The sequence below is a fragment of the Podarcis tiliguerta genome (assembly GCF_965153285.1).
Source record: "Podarcis tiliguerta genome assembly, chromosome: 3".
Classification (NCBI taxonomy): Eukaryota; Metazoa; Chordata; class Lepidosauria; order Squamata; family Lacertidae; genus Podarcis; species Podarcis tiliguerta.
This window is the reverse complement of record NC_139536.1, coordinates 11,856,819-11,875,446: the sequence shown is the minus strand read 5'-3', so window position 1 is coordinate 11,875,446 and position 18,628 is coordinate 11,856,819. Positions and strand designations below refer to the sequence as shown.

The 18,628-nt window shown below is 46.5% G+C and overlaps 1 protein-coding gene across 3 annotated transcripts in view; it reads left to right on the top strand.

Moving 5' to 3' along the window:
* SPTBN1 (spectrin beta, non-erythrocytic 1) overlaps positions 1–18,628 on the top strand; it is a 229,938-nt gene that overhangs the window by 153,287 nt on the left and 58,023 nt on the right. For 2 of the 3 annotated variants that reach the window (XM_083432411.1, XM_083432412.1), the window contains 8 exons: positions 1,893–2,005; positions 4,100–4,287; positions 6,132–6,249; positions 11,970–12,128; positions 15,080–15,382; positions 16,287–16,440; positions 17,416–18,286; positions 18,397–18,534. In XM_083432411.1, the coding sequence (XP_083288537.1) occupies positions 1,893–2,005; positions 4,100–4,287; positions 6,132–6,249; positions 11,970–12,128; positions 15,080–15,382; positions 16,287–16,440; positions 17,416–18,286; positions 18,397–18,534 (2,044 nt within the window). Of the gene's footprint in view, positions 1–1,892; positions 2,006–4,099; positions 4,478–4,735; positions 6,250–11,969; positions 12,129–15,079; positions 15,383–16,286; positions 16,441–17,415; positions 18,287–18,396; positions 18,535–18,628 lie in introns of all 3 variants that reach the window. The other variant, XM_083432413.1, reaches the window with a different exon arrangement.

Sequence of the window (18,628 nt, the reverse complement as noted above, 5' to 3'; positions counted from 1 at the left end):
CTACACAAAATACGCACATCTGTGTAGCAGTGACGGGGAAGGTCTGGCCCGGATCCAAACATTGACCTCCAGGGATCTCTCCCTGGTCCTCAGGATTCTCCCCCAACCACACACCCTCCCCAAAGACACCCCTCCCTGGCCCTGATTCACATCCTCCTCAGGTGTTTTTGCCTTGCTGGGTTATGTCCTTGAATTCTGAAAATTCCCCCTGCTTTCGTGGATGGAGGATAGAGAGGGGCACCTGAGTATCCACAGAAAGGAGCCTCCTTTAGGCTCACAGTAGGCTCGATATAACGCTTGTGACGTAAAGAGTTCTATGAAAATGAAACTGCAGATAGAAAATCCATTGTAGCACATTCCGAAGCCGAGACGAAGGGAAGTCATTCAATGTTGTGCGATCTAGTTAGTTGTTATATGTTAATGTAAGTTTAATTTGTTAGGGTTTTATGGTTATGAGATGTTTCTTTTTTCTTTTTTTTTGTCTCTCTTTTTCTTCTTTTTTGGTGTTTGGTTTGTCTTTTCTGTTGCCTAAATGTTTGGTGTTGTATAATGAATTGAAATCAATAAGAAAGAAAGAAAGAAAGAAAGAAAGAAAGAAAGAAAGAAAGAAAGAACGAACATTTTGTATAGGCCACCTTTTGAAGCATGGCTTGGTCATTACCCAGCGGAAAATACAACGCAAAAAGAATAACATTAGTATTAACAATTACTGTTAATCTGCCTTACAAGGGCTATCACAAGGATTACCGAAATGTGTGTGATTTGAAGCCTTGAAGTATGTGTTAAGGATGGACAAATTAAAGAGTAGTGTGTCTTGAAAAAAAAAGAAAAGAAAAGAAAGGAGCCCCCTGCACAAAGGTGACATTTATAAAATCCATTTCTCCTGCTCACTTGCGCCCTCTGCTACTGCCAACCACTGGCATGTGGCTCTCAGAAGGTTGCTCAGAAACGAATGTGGCCCTCGGCCTTAAAAAGCTCCCCACCTCTGCCTTCATAGGCAAATCACGCCATCCGTCGTGAGTAACTTCCAGGCTGGGTGAATGATTCTGTATATATTTTCACTCGGGGAATAAATCTGGACTTCGTTTCAAACCCTCAACTCCAGAGCTTTGACATAGGCCAGAAGTAGGATGTCATGCTAAACACAGTGAAGAAGAAGAAAAAAAGCAGCAGCAGACAGGTTTATCTCCTCTGCGCCCCCAGTAATGCCTGCAAGAACTTAGTTTGTGCTGTGAAATCACTCCATGTTTCCCTGCCTCCCACCAGCTGGAGCCAATGGCACGAAAACCACACCCACCCTTAAAGTGGTATCGTGCCACTTTAAACAGCCACGGCTTTCCCCCAAAGCATTCTGGGAGCTGTAGTTTGTTAAGGGAGTCGTTAGGGGATCCCTGTTCTTTTCTAGAGCTACAATTTGCAGAGTGGCTTAACCATCATTCCCTCTCCACAGGAAACTCTTGAGAATTGTAGTTCTGTGAGGGGCATAGGGGTCTCCTCACAATTCTCGGCACCTTTAACAACCTCCCAGAATGCTTTGGGGGAAGCCGTGACTGCTTAAAGTGGTCCGGTACCACCTTAAACGCGTGGTGTGGATGTGGCCAAAATGGGGGACTCGTTTGAGAGTTAGTGTAACTTAGTGGATTTCTGTATGGTAAATAAACACAGCAGGTTGTGACATCAGGAGGCAGGGTAAATTCCTTGAGATGCCGCAGGGAGGGAGGAGATAGTCTTGCAGCAGCTGTTTCTAGTTCCAGCTGAATTCTCGGGCCTTGCCTAAGTTGCCAGCACGATACAAATTGTTTTGGAATCACGTTCAACTCAATTCTCTGCTGCAGTAACACCATCTTGTTGTTTTCCCCCCCTTCTCTCTCTCCCTTCCCACACCTTAACAGATATCAGTGTTGACCACCCTGATGAAAAGTCAATAATCACCTACGTTGTGACGTATTACCACTACTTCAGCAAGATGAAAGCTTTAGCCGTGGAAGGAAAGCGCATTGGAAAGGTTTGCATTCTACAGTTTCGTAGGCCTTTGTTCGCAAAACTTTGCTTAGCTTTACTGTCTTTGCTGTGTTTTCCTCCTCTAAAACGAAAACACGAGTGACCTACCTCACGCGGCTGTGCTGGGTGCCAGCAGAACCGTGTATTTTGTGTATTAAGGCCCCATCTACACAGCTGCAAATAAAACGCTTTAAATGGGTTGTAAAGTGCAGTGCACAAATGTGGCACGAGATGGCGATAGTGAGCTATGGAAAATTCAGTGTATTTTTCAAACTTTTTATTTAAAAGCATTATCACAGCCTTTTTAATATGTGTGTATATTCCACCTACAGGGGACACAGGGGCCTGTGAAAGTGGCAGGAAGCCTCTGAGTGACTGTAGCAGCTAGCAGTTTTGCAGCGGCTACAGCTGCCTACAAGGAGCCTTTTCTCTGCAAACTTGCCCTCCCGCTGTCAGCCACCAGACTTTTCCTTGGACTCGGAGTAACAAAGAGCAGCAACTTCCTTTTTTGCTCAGAGCCCTAGATGAAGCTGGGCACTGCCAGGGGAAAATAGTCAAATAAATGGGCAAGTGATAGGACTAAGGCAATCAGAAAGGAACTCTCTGCAGGACCCTGTGGCAGCTGCTACAGTCACACTGTGGCTTCCTGCCATCCCGAGCATAGTTCACGGGACCAGGACGCAAACTTGGGATAAAAGCACTGCACAAATATTATGAGTAATATAATCTCGCCGAAGCCCCAGTTTCAAACCTTCTGTGAACCCTTGTTTTGAAAGCGGAATTGTGTGACCGTCTGTTCCCCCCTCCCTCCCCCAATCTGGAAACGCAGACAAAAATAATTTTCCATTAGCACTTGGAAAGTCACGGCATGCTGCATTTTTGCAGGTCAGCTGCTGCTGTTGCAGTCAGAAGAGGTGCGTTCTCTGAAGTCATAAGACCCCATCCGTCACGCTCCCCCCGGAGCAACCTGGGATCATGGAAACACGGCTCTTTCTGAGTCAACACTCCTCTCCTACTGTTTCATTGCTTTGCGTTGTCAGGAGTCGGTGGTTTTGCCTCTCTGGCTTCCTTTCCAGCCCTGTCTCCAGCCCTAGCACTTGTCCTAGGCCCTCAGATGTCCCTTTCTGCCTGCTTGTCTGCCTGCTTTTGGCTGGGTCAGTCTCAAGGGCAGCCCCACATAGAGCGAGTTACAATAATCCAGTCTGGAGGTGACGATATGGGATTGGGGGGGCAACTCCATCCTTTGCGGGGGTGCAATTAGTGCAAGCACCGTCCGTTAAGAGTTTGGGTGTAATCTTCGACACCTCCTTTTCCATGGAGGCGCAGATTGCAGCTATAACAAAGGCGGCATTTTTTCATCTCCGCCAAGCTAAGCAGTCGGCTCCTTACCTCTCTCGCCCTGACTTAGCCACTGTGATCCACGCGACGATCACCTCCAGACTGGATTATTGTAACTCGCTCTACGTGGGGCTGCCCTTGAGACTGACCCAGAAACTCCAGTGGGTGCAGAATGCCGCGGCGAGACTCCTTACGGGGTCCTCGCTGCGAGATCACATTCACCCGGTGCTATACCAGCGGCACTGGCTCCCGGTGGGGTACGGGATCAGGTGTAAGGTGCTGGTTTTAACCTTTAAAGCCCTATACGGCCTAGGACCCTCGTACCTACGGGACCGCCTCTCCTGGTATGTCCCACAGAGGAACTTACGGTCTTCAAACAAAAACATCCTGAAGGTCCCAGGCCACAGAGAGGTTAAGCTGGCCTCAAATAGAGCCAGGGCTTTTTCGGCTGTGGCTCCAATTTGGTGGAACGCTCTGTCACAAGAGACTAGGGCCTGCGGGACTTGACATCTTTCCACAGGGCCTGCAAGACAGAGCTGTTCCACCAGGCCTTTGGCCAGGGCACAGCCTGACTCCCTCCCTTTGGCAATCCTCACAGAACTTTAGCCTAATGGTTGCCAACAATTTGATTGGAATTAATTTTATAATGAACTGATTTTAGAATGTGGTACTATTTTATTGTTGTTAGCTGCCCTGAGCCCGGCTTCGGCTGGGGAGGGCGGGATATAAATAAAATTTATTATTATTATTATTGTCCTAGGTGCTTGACAACGCCATCGAAACAGAGAAGATGATTGAGAAGTACGAGTCGCTGGCTTCCGACCTCCTCGAGTGGATTGAGCAAACCATCATCATCCTGAACAACCGCAAGTTTGCCAACTCCCTGGTTGGGGTGCAGCAACAGCTCCAGGCCTTCAACACCTACCGCACAGTGGAGAAGCCACCCAAGTAGGCCTCGTCCGACACTGTCCTTTCTCGGGAATTAATCCCAGCTCGATCAGAACAGTTGGGGAGCCTTTAGGCAGTTTGCATCTTCCGATCCCAGACAATTAGAAGCTAGTGTTTCACAAGCCCTCCTTAGTTCATGGTTAGATGCCTTCTGACATTCGCTAACAGCTTTGTTTCTCCATGTACTACTGTATTTTTCACTCTATAAGACGCACCAGACCACAAGATGCACCTAGTTTTTGGAGGAGGAAAACAAGAAAAAAAATATTCTGAATCTCAGAAGCCAGAACAGCAAGAGGGATCACTACGCAGTGAAAGCAGCAATCCCTCTTGCTGTTCTGGCTTCTGTGATAGCTGCGCAGCCTGCATTCGCTCCATAAGACGCACACACATTTCCCCCTTACTTTTTAGAAGGGAAAAAGTGAGTCTTATAGAGCAAAAAATACAGTACTTCCTCTGTGGTCTCTCCCGCGACCAAATTATTGTCTCCACAAACAGCACCGCAAGGTCCTAAGTGGTGTGAGTCACGGACATTATTATATGCTGGAGATGATTGCAGTTGTCTCCACATGTAAACAAAAGGGGGTGCAAGCAGTTGCACACACCTACAAAGGCGAAAAGTACCTTTTATTGGGCAAATATGCCAACAAACAGAAGCAGGAATCCTAGTAGCTTATTACTTTTTATGAGAAGTTGGCCGGTTTTTGAGTCGCACAGAGCTGTTCCTTTTGGACTGAAGAAGAGCCCTGTGCATCTTGAAAGCTTTCTACAGCACCAAACACATTAATCGAATGCACGCGTTTTTAATCTGAAGCGTTTTGGAATCCGTTTGGCTTTCTTTGGCAACAGTCCAGCAACCGCCCTTATATGCTCAAAAGTTATTCTCAGATATTATTTAGTTAGCTTTTTATCTTACTGATCTTGATTGGGTTGGTTTTGCCAGCCTTATCCTGTTGGTGTTTTGTTTGGGGGTAACGCTGCTCCTGCATTTTACAGGAAACTCTTTTGTATTTACACTCAGAAGTAAATCACATGGAGATAAGTGGCTTACTCCCAGGTAATTTCATGCACACTTACCTGGAGAAGTGAGTAAGTTTGTCCTCTGCCCAGGGGCATCAAACATCATAAATACACCACGACTCACAGGACCTCTAATGTGCCAGGAGCAGCTCCCTCGTTTTCTTCACTGTCAGCAGATGCCCTGGACATTGCACATTCATTGTATGCATGGACATTGGAGTGAAGGGGGAAGCCCTCTCTTGCAAAAAAGCTCTATGTACACTCCAGCGTATTGTTCAGGATTGAGCCATGTACCTTATCTCACGGTAGCATAACTCAGAGTAAGTTTAAACCGGTGATTTTCAGAGCAATACCCAGAATGTTGACTCCGACATGCCTGTTTGAAAATGCACAAATTGTGCAGCATTGAAAAGCAGGATGCGTGCCTCTGATCCTGCGGCGGAAATCTAGCTGGGCGTTTTCCCGTCAACTGCAGGAATCGCATAGTGATGCTTCAAATTCACCGGTCAGCAAGCGCGCACAAAGCAGACACTGCGAGAAAAGATTTAATAATAATAAAAAAAGCTTGCTCCTTTTATCTGCTGGGAGCTAAATGCAAACGGTCAATCGGCTGACCTGTCCGGATTGTGACATTTGAACCAGCTGTTTCTAGCTGAGCACATGTGTCTTGCACGCAGCAATATAAAATCCGGGAAGGGGGGATTCAAAAAACAAGAACTGTCAACCATATAAAATACGTCGATATCGGGACGAAATGTCTGGTCGCTTGCTTGGAGAGTTAACGTTTCCCTTTCGGCTCCCCTCGTTTTTTTATCTTCTTTTAGATTCACAGAAAAAGGAAACTTGGAAGTCCTGCTCTTCACCATCCAAAGCAAAATGAGGGCTAATAATCAGAAAGTGTACATGCCCAGGGAAGGGAAACTCATCTCAGACATCAACAAGGTAAATATGCAACTTCCTGGATTAATTGTTTTCTGTAGTGTAAGCAGCTGAGCTATGGGTACTTTGTGGATCAGGCTGTTCCATGCTGAGAGTCCTGGGTGGACCAGGGATAGGATTTCTAGCATGCCTTTATGCGTAGTAGTCATTAAAAATTACAGACTGCCTTTTTATATACAGAAAGCACCTCTAAATGGTGTAAAACCACCACCACAACAGTGGCTTGGTTTGCATAACACATCCCAGTGGAGTACAGGGTCAGGTTTAAGGTGCTGATTTTGACCTTTAAAGCCCCATGCGGCCAAGGACCCACATACCTATGGGACCGCCTCTCCTGGTATGCCCCGCGGAGGACCTTAAGGTCCACAAATGACAGCATTTTGGAGGTCCCAAGTCGCAAGGTGGTTAGATTGGTCTCAACTAGGGCCAGGGCCTTTTTAGGACTGGCCCCGACTTGGTGGAAAGCTCTGTCACAAGAGACTAGGGCCCTGCAGGACTTGACATCTTTCCACAGGGCCTGCAAGACAGAGCTGTTCCGCCTGGCCTTTGGTTTGGACTCAGTCTGACCCTTATGTTTCCCTCCCCTTATGGTCTTGATTTATCAAGTATTTTAAAATGAGGCTGCATTTTAAATTGTATTTTAAATTGGTTTCCCCCCCCCCATTATGTTTTTACTGTAATTTTATTGGTGTTAGCTGCCCTGAGCCCGGCTCTGGCTGGGGAGGGTGGGGTATAAATAAAAGTTATTATTATTATTATTATTATTATTATTATTATTATTATTAAGCAGCCAAATAATGGACAAATGTGCTTGGTCTCAGAGAGGATGTCCCCTTCTCTGATCCTGTTTGCTCCCTCACCTCACTAAACCAAGGTTTGGCTTTGCATGCTATCCATACCAGGGCTCATTGTTAAGCCGTCTCTGTAATAGCCACGAACTCCAGCCAAGAACAAGCCTGAAATGGCACCCAAGTGCCGTATGTGAAATCTCTCCAGGTAGGCCTCCTTGGGGTGGGCATTGCAAAAACGGAGGAGCCACCACTGAAAAGGAGCTGCAACAGTTCAAAAGTGCCCTCTTGGGACGCCTTTCCTTGTCTATGTACACATAGCTCCACTAAAACAATCCCATTTCATAGAATCATAGAATTGGAGAGTTGGAAGGGGCCCCAAGAGCAATCTGGCCCAACCCCCTTCCATGCAGGAATCTCAACTAAAGCATCCATGAAAGATGGTCACCCAACCTCTGCTTAGAAACCTCCAAAAGAGAGTCTGCAACCTGTTAGGATATAGTTCCATTCCACCTTTAGAACAGGCATGTGGAGTTGTTGTATGCCACATGTCTGTTTACTTCCAGCACAGTCTGCTGGGAACTTCCGTTGTATATTGCTTTTGCCTATGCTTTTTGCTTTGACAAGAAGAGAGCAGACATGTTTTCTTTGTCCTGAACTATGCTGAATAAAATGCTTGTAAGGGATGTGGGTGGCGCTGTGGGTTAAACCACAGAGCCTAGGACTTGCCGATTAGAAGTTCGGCGGTTCGAATCCCCGCGATGGGGTGAACTCCTGTTGTTCAGTCCTTGCTCCTTCCCACCTAGCAGTTCAAAAGCATGTCAAATGCAAGTAGATAAATAGGTACCGCTCCGGTGGGAAGGTAAACGGCGTTTCCATGCGCTGCTCTAGTTTGCCAGAAGCGGCTTAGTCATGCTGGCCACATGACCCGGAAGCTGTACGCCGGCTCCCTCGGCCAATACAGCGAGATGAGCGCCGCAACCCCAGAGTCGGCCATGACTGGACCTAATAGTCAGGGGTCCCTTTACCTTTACTTAAATATGCCTTACACATGCCTCTGTCCGCCACTTCCGTTGTGAAGAGTTATTCACTCTGCTGATTAGAGCGTGCTCACGTTTCTAAAGGCTTCTGAAGCTACAAGTCGCCAATTGATGCTGTTCCAGTGGGCTGGAGCCAGCTGGGGGCCTGCGAGTTGCCCCCGTTCCCTGGACGCATCCTATCAGGGAGACCGTTCCACTGTCAAACAGCTCTTACCATCAGAAAGTTATTTTTGATGTTGAGATGGAATCTCCTCTCTTGTAACTTGAAGCCATCGGTTTGAAGCCTACCCTCCAGAGCAGGAGAAAACAAGTTGGCTCCCTCTTCCATGTAACAGCCCTTGAGATATTTGAAGGTGGCTATCATGTCTCCTCTTTTCCAGGCTAAACGTACTTGGTTCCTTCAACCTTTCCTTGCAGTTTTGATCTCCCGGGGGGGACCGCACTTGCTACCCACTGCAGAGCAGAAGTTGCTTCCTATAGGTATCTGGTTGGCTACTGTAAGAAAAGGACGCTGGCATAGATGGTCTATTGCTTTGATCCAGCAGAGCTTTTCTTATGTTGAGACATGGTGTGCAAGCTACTAGTAAGACCCAATGGATAATGCCTGGCTGGCCTGTTGGAATGAGAGAGGCAATTGTGCCCTTCTGTGGCCTCTATTCGCCTCAGTGCAGATAGAACATTGTACCCAGAATTATCTTTCTCAGGTGGATGAGAGAGAACATGAAAAAAGAGCCCTGTTGGATCTCAGGCCAAAGACACTGTCACAAATTCTGCTCATATTGATCCAGAGCAGAACTCTGATATATAGTTGGCAGAGTAAAAACTTTAAAAGGTTGCAGGATTCCCCAAAAAAATAGATCAGAGGCAATTAATATTTCATCCAGCAGAGCTTTACTGCTTCTGAAGGCAATTGAGCATAATGTTCATAAATCCAATACATTCAGGATTGGCACTGTCCATAAGAAATCCAGTTGCAGCAGATTTAACTTACAATAACTTATAATAAGACTAAACCTTAACACTATATACAGAACACCACACCAGAAGGAAGAGAGATAGAAAAGAGTGAAACTCAGGCTCCTTCTGGCCTTATTATTATAGTCAGCATGACCTTGACAGAAAGAGATAACAGAATCCGTTTAAGCCATTGTACTCAGCTTCTCTGAAGGTATAACCCAAACATCAGGAACCTTCTGCTTGTTTCTTTCACACAGAGCAGCTTCCAGAACCCTCTTGAATTAATTACAATAGGAAAGATCTCTACACATCAGATCAATACTTTCTGTACCAAGCAATGCAAACTGACAGACACATCTGGTCCACCACCCTGTTTTTCCACAGTGGCCAACCAGATACTGATGGGAAGCATGCAAGCAGGACATTAACACAACAGTGCTCTCCCCATCTGCAATTCTCAGCAACGGACACTCTAGCTCAGTTGGTTAGAGCATGGTGCTGATAACACCAAGGCTGTGGGCTCGATCCCCATAGGGCATAGCTGCATATTCCCTGCCAACTCTATGATTCTGTGATAAGGAAGAGGTGTCAGAACATCGCCATTAGGGGTCGTCGCCACTGATAACATTACCTTCCATTAATATCTCAAATTCTCTTTTAAAGCCATCCAAGTTGATGGCCATCATCACTGTGAATAAGCACTTTCTCTTGCCTGTCCTGAAGCCTCCCACCTTCATTTTCGTTGGGTGTCCGCACATTCTTGTGTTCTGAAAGAGAGAGGGGGGAGTTTTGAATGTCTGATGTTTTATTGTGCTTTTAATATCCTGTTGGTAGCCGCCCAGAGTGGCTGGGGAAACCCAGTCAGATGGGTGGCATGCAATTGTTGCTGTTATAAGAAAACTTCTCTCAAGCCATTTCTCCAAGCCGTGTATAATTCTATGCACTTCAATCATGTCACCTCTTGCCTGCCTTTTCTCCAAATTAAAAAGTCCCAAATGCAATAACCTTTCCTCCTTGCAGAAGACCCTTGTGTGCAATGGGGGCATCTTGCAGAGAGTCTCATTGGAGTGCAGCAAAGATGCCGAGATAGGGGTGGGGAGAGCCAGGGAGCTGCTTTTCTGGTTTAGCCAGCTGAACAGCAAGCAGCTCACCGAGATCCCTGGGGGGGAAAGCAAAGTGCTTTAAAACAGGCTAAGCCTTCCTAATTTGCTTTTTCATCCTGGCTGGAATTCGCAGGGCAGCTGTTGCTTGCATCCGCAAGCTTGGCTCCGGATCGCTTCGAGCTATAAAACTCTCCCACTCCCGTATTTGTCTGCTAAGACTCCCTTGCCTGTAAGATCCTGGAGATCCTTGTGTTCCAGGCAGCGTGACAATCCCCAGGATTTAGGAAAAACCCTCCGGAACGGCATGTGGCTAATTACAGATCTGTTTCTTTACGTGACAAATAGGCTGGCTTGCTTTTTAGCATTTAGGCACAGCACCGTTACGGTTACGGCTTCAAAGTACGCAACTGAACAAAACCCTTTTGGGAAGCAAGGGTACCTAAGATGTCAGCTTACCCGTGTCTGCTGCTGTGGTCACTGCGGTCATCAGGGGCCTGCCAGCGTCCACTGCATAGTGGACAAATCCCTGCTCAGCCATGGAACTCAGCTGGGTGACCTTGGGCCATTCACGGTCTCTCAGCCTAACCTACCTAACAGGGTTGTTGTAGGATAAAACGAGAAGGAGGAGAGCGCACCACCGTGAGGGAAGGTGGGATATAAATGTGATGGATACATCAGTCAGTAGCATAGCAACCTTTGTGCTATAGGGCTTCCATCCAGAAGATATCAAGACAGGCGCTGTCCCTTTTGGGAACTTGCCACCCCTCTTGAAGACATTTTTATTTCACCAGGGCTTCCCAGAAAGATAATCCTGGCCTGATTGCTGCTAATTTTGGTACAGGATAATGCTGTTTTGACAGGTTGTTTAAGATGATGATGATTTTTCATTATGTTGATTTCTGCTTTGTACATCACTCCGAGATTCATCTGAATACAGTGGTACCTCGCAAGACGAATGCCTCGGAAGACGAAAAACTCGCAAGACGAAAGAGTTTTTCGTTTTCTGAGTTGCTTCGCAAGACGGATTTCCCTATGGGCTTGCTTCGCAAGACAAAACGTCTTGCGCCTTTTTTTTTAAACCGCCAATGCATTCCTATGGGAAACCGTCAATACACAGTGGTGCTTCACAAGACGAAAAAACTTGTAGAACAAAAAAACTCACAGAACGAATTAATTTCATCTTGCGAGGCACCACTGTACAAAGCGATCAATACATTTTCTAAATGAACAGAATCAATGCTTAGGACTGGGGCAGATGGGGTCTCACATTCAGTAAAAGGAACAGAGAGTCCCATACAAATGACTTGCCCAGCTCTTAGCGTTTTCTTTCTGAAGGTCCAAAGGGATACACTGAAAGGAAGCTTAAGCCTTGTTTTTCATATCCATCCTGAATTACATGTCGTGTTTTTAGGTTTTACACTTTTACTTCACTTTAGTTTTTTGCCGTAGGCATGAGATCTAGAAACGTGTCCTTTAAAAAAAAGAAAGAAAGCTACTCTCTGGCCCTTGTGTCAGCCCTCAGGTTCTGCGAGTCAGCATATGTTTACTGCCATACAGAGCCCCAGAGTTATTCCAATAGAGTATGGAAAGAAAATGACCTGGATAAAAGACGCATGTTTTGTGCCTGTTTGGGCAAAACTAGCTTCTGTGACACTTCGGCCCACCCCAAATCCACGCACTTTGCCTTCTGCTCTCTAATTAGCGCCAACAATCCGAATCGTTCCTTATTAATATTATTGTGCATTGATGATTCAGCACTTAATAGAATTTCTCACAGACTTTTTCTTTATGTAAATTCATTTTTAAAAAATGCATATATTTTTTGGTTTACCCAGGCCTGGGAAAGACTGGAAAAAGCTGAACATGAAAGAGAACTGGCACTGCGTAACGAGCTCATCCGACAGGAGAAACTGGAACAACTCGCCCGCAGATTCGACCGCAAGGCAGCTATGAGGGAGACGTGGCTGAGCGAAAACCAGCGCCTGGTTTCTCAGGTGAGATTGGGGTTTGTGTGTGTGTGTGTGTGTGTGTGTGTGTGTGTTTAAAGTAACGTTTTTTTGGCCAACCCACTCCGCACTGAGCTCCTGAGAGCTTGTTGAACCCCCTTGTGGAATTCAGAGAAAATTAAAGCTTGTCCGACTGCTCATCAAGTGTTGCCTATTTCTAAGGTGCAGTTAGACACAAGAAAGGAAGTTGCTTTATCAGACCACTCGTCCATCTAGCTTGGTATTATTATTATTTATTGAATTTATATACCGCCCTATACCTGGGGGGGTCTCAGGGCGATTCATGGAATAAAATCAAGATATAAAAGCCAGTGTGGTGTAGTGGTTAAGAGCGGTGGACTTGTAATCTGGGGAACCGGGTTCGCTTCCCTGCTCCTCCACATGCAGCTGCTGGGTAACCTTGGGCCAGTCACACTTCTCTGAAGTCTCTCAGCCCCACTCACCTGTTATGGGGAAGGAAGCTAGCCGCTTTCAGACTCCTTAGGGTAGTGATAAAGCAGGATATCAAATCCAAAACTCTTCTTCTCTTCTTTAAAATACATAATAAAAATGACAACTCAATACTCCCCCCCCCAAAAAAACCCCCCACCACATTCTAAAAGGGCATAGGATGTAAATCGGATCACCCTAAGGCCTGGTTAAAAGGAACGTTTTTGCCTGGTGCCTAAAGGTGTATAATGAAGGCACCAGGCGAACTTCCCTGGGAAGAGCATTCCACAGGCAGGGAGCCACTGCAGAGAAGACCCCGTTCTCGTGTTGCCACCCTCCGGACCTCTCAAGGAGGAGGCACACAAAGGAGGGCCTCAGAAGATGATCTCAGGGTCCAGGTAGGTTCATATGGAAAGAGGTATTGTGGTTCTGAGCCGTTTAAGGCTTTGCTAGGTCAAAATCAGCACTTTGGTATTGTCTGCACTGGCTAGCAGTGTCTCTCCGGGTTTTCAGGAAGAGGACATTTCCGCCCCTACCTGGAGATGAAGGGAACTGAACCTGGGACCTTGTAATTGCAAGGCAGAAATCCTGCCTCTGAGCTACTGAGGCACTTTGCCAAATTCTGTGACACAGATTTTGTGCAGAGATTAACAGCTGACCACTGTCATGGGCAAAACTGGTTGCCTGGCATGGGGAACTAAATCCAGTTCCCTACTCCTACTCTAGAGTCAGGATAGGGGCATGCAGCGTTCCTTCCAACTGTCGTCTTCTACGACTTATGCGACTTCCTGGCAATATGCCACCTGTTAGGTAGATACGATTCGAGGAACAGGGCAGAAGTGTGACATGGTTTCTGAATTCTACTTTGCTGGCTCTCCAACTGGTCCATATGCAGAATTAGCAAGCTTAACTAGTAAAATTAGAGAAGAAGATGAGACGGCTTTTAGAGGGTATTGGAAATGTGTGTAGATTATTTAAAAACCTATTGTAAACATGCGAAAACGCTAGCAGGTTTGGAGTAAGCTCAGCAGTAAAAGTTACTCGTACCTACGGGACCGCCTCTCCTGGTATGTCCCACAGAAGAACTTACGGTCTGCAAATAAAAATATCCTGAAGATCCCAGGCCTCAGAGAGGTTAGGCTGGCCTCAACTAGAGCCAGGGCTTTCTCGGCCGCAGCTCCAATCTGGTGGAACGCTCTGTCACAAGAGACTAGGGCCCTGCGGGACTTGACATCTTTCCGCAGGGCCTGTAAGACAGAGCTGTTCCACCAGGCCTTTGGTCAGGGCACAGCCTGACCCCCTCCTCCGGCAATCTGCACAGAATCTTGCTTAATGGTTGCCATCAATTTGATTTTAATTAATTTTTATAATGAAAGGTTTTTAAAATGTTGGATTATTTTGATTGTTGTTAGCCACCCTGAGCCCAGCTTTGGCTGGGGAGGGCGGGCTATAAATAAAATTTATTATTATTATTATTACTCTGAGAATAAGGTGGAGGGAGGAAGGTACTGATTCATGATAACATGCAGCAGCAATAGATAATTTGAGGAAACCGTGGAAGGGTGGATGGGAAGTCGACCCTCAAGGAAATAAATACAGTCATACCTTGGTTTTCAAACAGCTTAGTTCTCACACGTTTTGGCTCCTGAACGCTGCAAACCCGGAAGTGGCTGTTCCGGTTTGCAAACTATTTTTGGAAGCCGAATGTCCGACATGGCTTCTGTGGGTTCTGATTGGCTGCAGGAGCTTCCTGCAGCCAATCAGAAGCCGTGCTTTGGTTTCCAAGCATTTTGGAAGTCAAATGGACTTCCGGAATGGATTCTGTTCGACTTCCAAGGTACGACTGTATTGGAAAACGTTTGAGCGATTGTATTTCATTTTAGGAGAAATTATAAACAAAATTGAAACAGAACAAAAAAAAATCTGAAGGCATTTTAGTGATCAAGGTTTAATATATAGTTTTTTTAACTGCCACTATATCTGAACTGTCTCTGTTGTACTCAGTTGCAATTCAGTGTATCCCTGTTGTGTTTTATGATTTTCCTGATATTGTAAGTGAACCGGAACTGGTCTGTGACCGTAGTACAGTGGTACCTCGCAAGACGAATGCCTCGCAAGACGAAAAACTCGCAAGACGAAAGAGTTTTTTGTTTTTTGAGTTGCTTCGCAAGACGAATTTCCCTATGGGCTTGCTTCGCAAGACGAAAACGTCTTGTGCCTTTTTCTTAAAATACATTCCTATGGCAAACCGTCAATGCATTTCCTATGGGAAACCATGCTTCGCAAGACGAAAAATTCACAAGACGAAAAAACTCGCAGAACGAATTATTTTCGTCTCGCGAGGCACCACTGTAATAAAATTCATTCATTCATTCATTCATTCACCTCCATGTGGTTTGGAATTCCTCTGTCTGATTTGTTGCTGCGTGAAGAAATACCGTCCACAAATCTTTCCACATTCAGTAACCCTTGTCCATTAAAAAAAAACGGAACTCTCTGTCTTTTAACAGGACAACTTTGGGTTTGACCTCCCCGCTGTGGAGGCTGCCACGAAGAAGCACGAAGCCATCGAGACGGACATTGCGGCCTACGAGGAAAGGGTCCAGGCAGTGGTTGCTGTGGCCAAGGAGCTGGAGGCTGAGAACTACCACGACATCAAACGCATCACGGCCAGGAAAGATAACGTCTTCCGCCTATGGGAGTACCTCCTGGAGCTGCTCAGGGCACGCAGGCAACGGCTGGAGATGAACCTTGGTCTGCAGAAGATATTCCAGGAGATGCTGTATATCATGGACTGGATGGATGAGATGAAGGTAATTGGCAGAAGTGGGGAACAAATAGGCTCAGAAAGAAGGCTGGGCCTTCTCTTTTTTCCCCCAAATTTTTTTATTGATTTTCACATAATTATAAACAAACAAACACAAACAAACATAAATCATAACCTCATTAAAAATTACACTTATTAACATTGTTAAGCGGCTGCCTCACTTCCCCTTGGTTGAATTTCAGTGTATATCCTTGTAACGGTTTTCCAAATCACAGTTCTTATAAAATTTGACTTGAAGATTAACATCCTTAAATCTTTTCATTTTGAAATTAAATATGTTAATTCATCACTTATATAAAATCCTAAACCAATTAAGTATCTGCAAGCTGTTTCTACTTAATTTAACTTAACTAAATAATCATTAAATTTTGACCACTTTTCCTGATACTCCTCCTCCTTCTGGCCGCGGACTCTTCCGTCTAGGTCAGCTAGCTCCGAAAAGTCCATCATCTTCATCTGCCATTCTTCCACTGTTGGTAATTCTTGTGTTTTCCACTTTTTAGCTAGTAAAAATACAGCAAGGTTGCCATCTTGAATTTTTTGTGGGTTGCCTTGCCAGACATTCACGCTCAGGGAAATGGCAGTGGCGCTTATCCTGCTGGGAGCTGGTTCTCACGTCATATTGGAGTCCAAAATACACAGGGGCTCAAGCCAGTTAAGAGTTATGTGCATGTAGAATCAGACAGGTGTGAGAGACCAAATTCGACATTTGCAAGGCTTACCTGGGAAACACCAGTACCTCATAGGAAAGCATGCATATTTGGGCACAAAATACCATTGAGATCTCAAAATACACCTCTCTAATGAAAAAACCCGCCCTAAAACACAAAGTTTGCCCCCAGGAACTCTAGAAAAATGGTGTTTTTGACTGGGTGGTTTTGTGCAAACAGGTGTTGTTGCTGTCTCAAGACTATGGCAAGCATCTCCTCGGAGTAGAAGACCTATTGCAGAAACACACACTTGTCGAGGCTGACATCTCTATTCAGGCCGAGAGAGTGAGAGGGGTCAATGCATCAGCCCAAAAATTTGCCACGGACGGGGAAGGTAAGTCTGTTTTAAGAAACGGCAGCTTGGGCTAGTAAGCCCTTGTTTACTTATCCTTCGGTAGAGAGCCACTTTTGAGCTCTTTGTTGGCCCACAAGTGTAATAAACTAATTTTATGTAGACCAAGGTGCCTCTACACCCCAATAAAGCATTTGTCCAGACGATTTGTGGCTCACTGTGCCTCCTCGGCCCCAACTTTTTCTACCAGCAGTCAGGAGGCATGAGCTACTCTACCATGCCCCATTTACCCCTGTTGGGCATGCTGTAATTCCTTTATCTGGGAGATTCCCATTGTGGACAACATACAGTCGTACCTTGGATCTCAAACGCCTTGGCTCCCAAACAAATTGGCTCCCAAATGATCAAAACCCGGAAGTGAGTGTTGTGGTTTTTGAACGTTCTTTTGGAAGCCGAACATCCTCCGCGGGTTCCGATTGGCTGTAGGAGCTTCCTACAACCAATCATAAGCCGCGCTTTGGATTCTGAACATTTTGGAAGTCGAATGGACTTCCGGAGCGGATTCCGTTTGACTTCCAAGTTACGACTGTACGTACGTTCCATTTTGCATGTGGCTCCTTCGGAATTTCCTGCAGCAGAGCATGTGGGGTGGTGGCACTTCTCTCTCATCACGTTACAGAGGAAAGCAGCGGGCGAGGCAGGGTGGGGATATAGGAGCACCTGCGTGAAAGGTGCAGGATAATGACAGATGCAGTGTGGGATGGGTGGGTTTGGACCTGTTTGTGCGCTTCTTGGGGACGTTCTGGCAGAAGAACAATGAGTGGGGTCTCCGAACACGTTCCAGCAGTCTGAATTGTCTCGACATGTAAGGCATCCCAGAAGATTGCGTCTGTTAAAGTGAATCTGTTTGGTCCTCAGCGCCCATGAGCACACGAATTATCTTAACATCAGCTGCTGAATATAATCTGGCCTGCTCTGCAGTTTGACTTTCCATATGCCTCTTGTGCCTACCGACAGGTTACAAGCCTTGCGACCCGCAAGTTATCCGAGACCGAGTGGCTCACATGGAGTTCTGCTACCAGGAGCTGTGTCAGTTAGCGGCCGAGCGCCGAGCTCGCTTGGAAGAGTCCCGGCGCCTCTGGAAGTTCTTCTGGGAGATGGCTGAAGAGGAGGGCTGGATAAGGGAAAAAGAGCAGATCTTGTCGTCGGACGATTACGGAAAAGACTTGACCAGCATTGTCCGCCTTCTCAGCAAGCATAAGGCGTTTGAGGATGAGATGAGCGGTCGGAGCAGCCACTTCCAACAGGCTATCAAGGAAGGGGAGGACATGATAGCCGAGGACCACTTTGGGTCAGAGAAGATCAGAGAGAGGATTGCGGACATCAAGAACCAGTGGGCAAATCTGGAGCAGCTCTCCACCATCCGGAAGAAGCGGCTGGAAGAAGCTTCCCTCCTCCACCAGTTCCAGGCAGACGCCGATGATATCGACGCGTGGATGTTGGACATCCTCAAGATTGTCTCCAGCAGTGACGTGGGCCATGACGAGTATTCCACTCAGTCCTTGGTGAAGAAACACAAAGACGTGGCCGAGGAGATCGCAAGCTACAGGTCCATCATGGATTCCCTGCACGAACAGGCCGGAGCCTTGCCGCGGGAGCACGCGGAATCAACCGATGTGCAGAGCAGGCTGTCCGGAATGGAAGAAAGGTACAAGGAGGTTGCTGAGCTCACGCGGCTTCGTAAACAGGCCCTGCAGGACACCTTGGCCCTGTACAAGATGCTCAGCGAAGCGGATGCCTGTGAGCTTTGGATCGACGAGAAGGAACAGTGGCTGATCAACATGGAGATCCCTGAGAAACTGGAAGACTTGGAGGTGATCCAGCACAGGTGAGAGGCTGAGATGGGCTCCGTCAGGTAATTGCAGCTCTGCGCCGGATATTGCTTAGTTGTCGGCGCTCTGCTCATGCTTCCTTTTCTTCTTTTGACTCCCTCTCTAGATTTGAAAGCTTAGAGCCGGAAATGAACAATCAGGCGTCACGGGTTGCTGTGGTGAACCAGATTGCGAGGCAGCTAATCCACAATGGCCATCCGGGCGAGAAGGAAATCAAGGCGCAGCAAGATAAGCTCAACACAAGGTGGGTTCAGCGATGAATGCAGTGCTGGTTCTTTGCTGCCTTTTGTGGGGGGCAGCATTAGGACCCAACCCACGTAGATCTGATGTCATTTCGT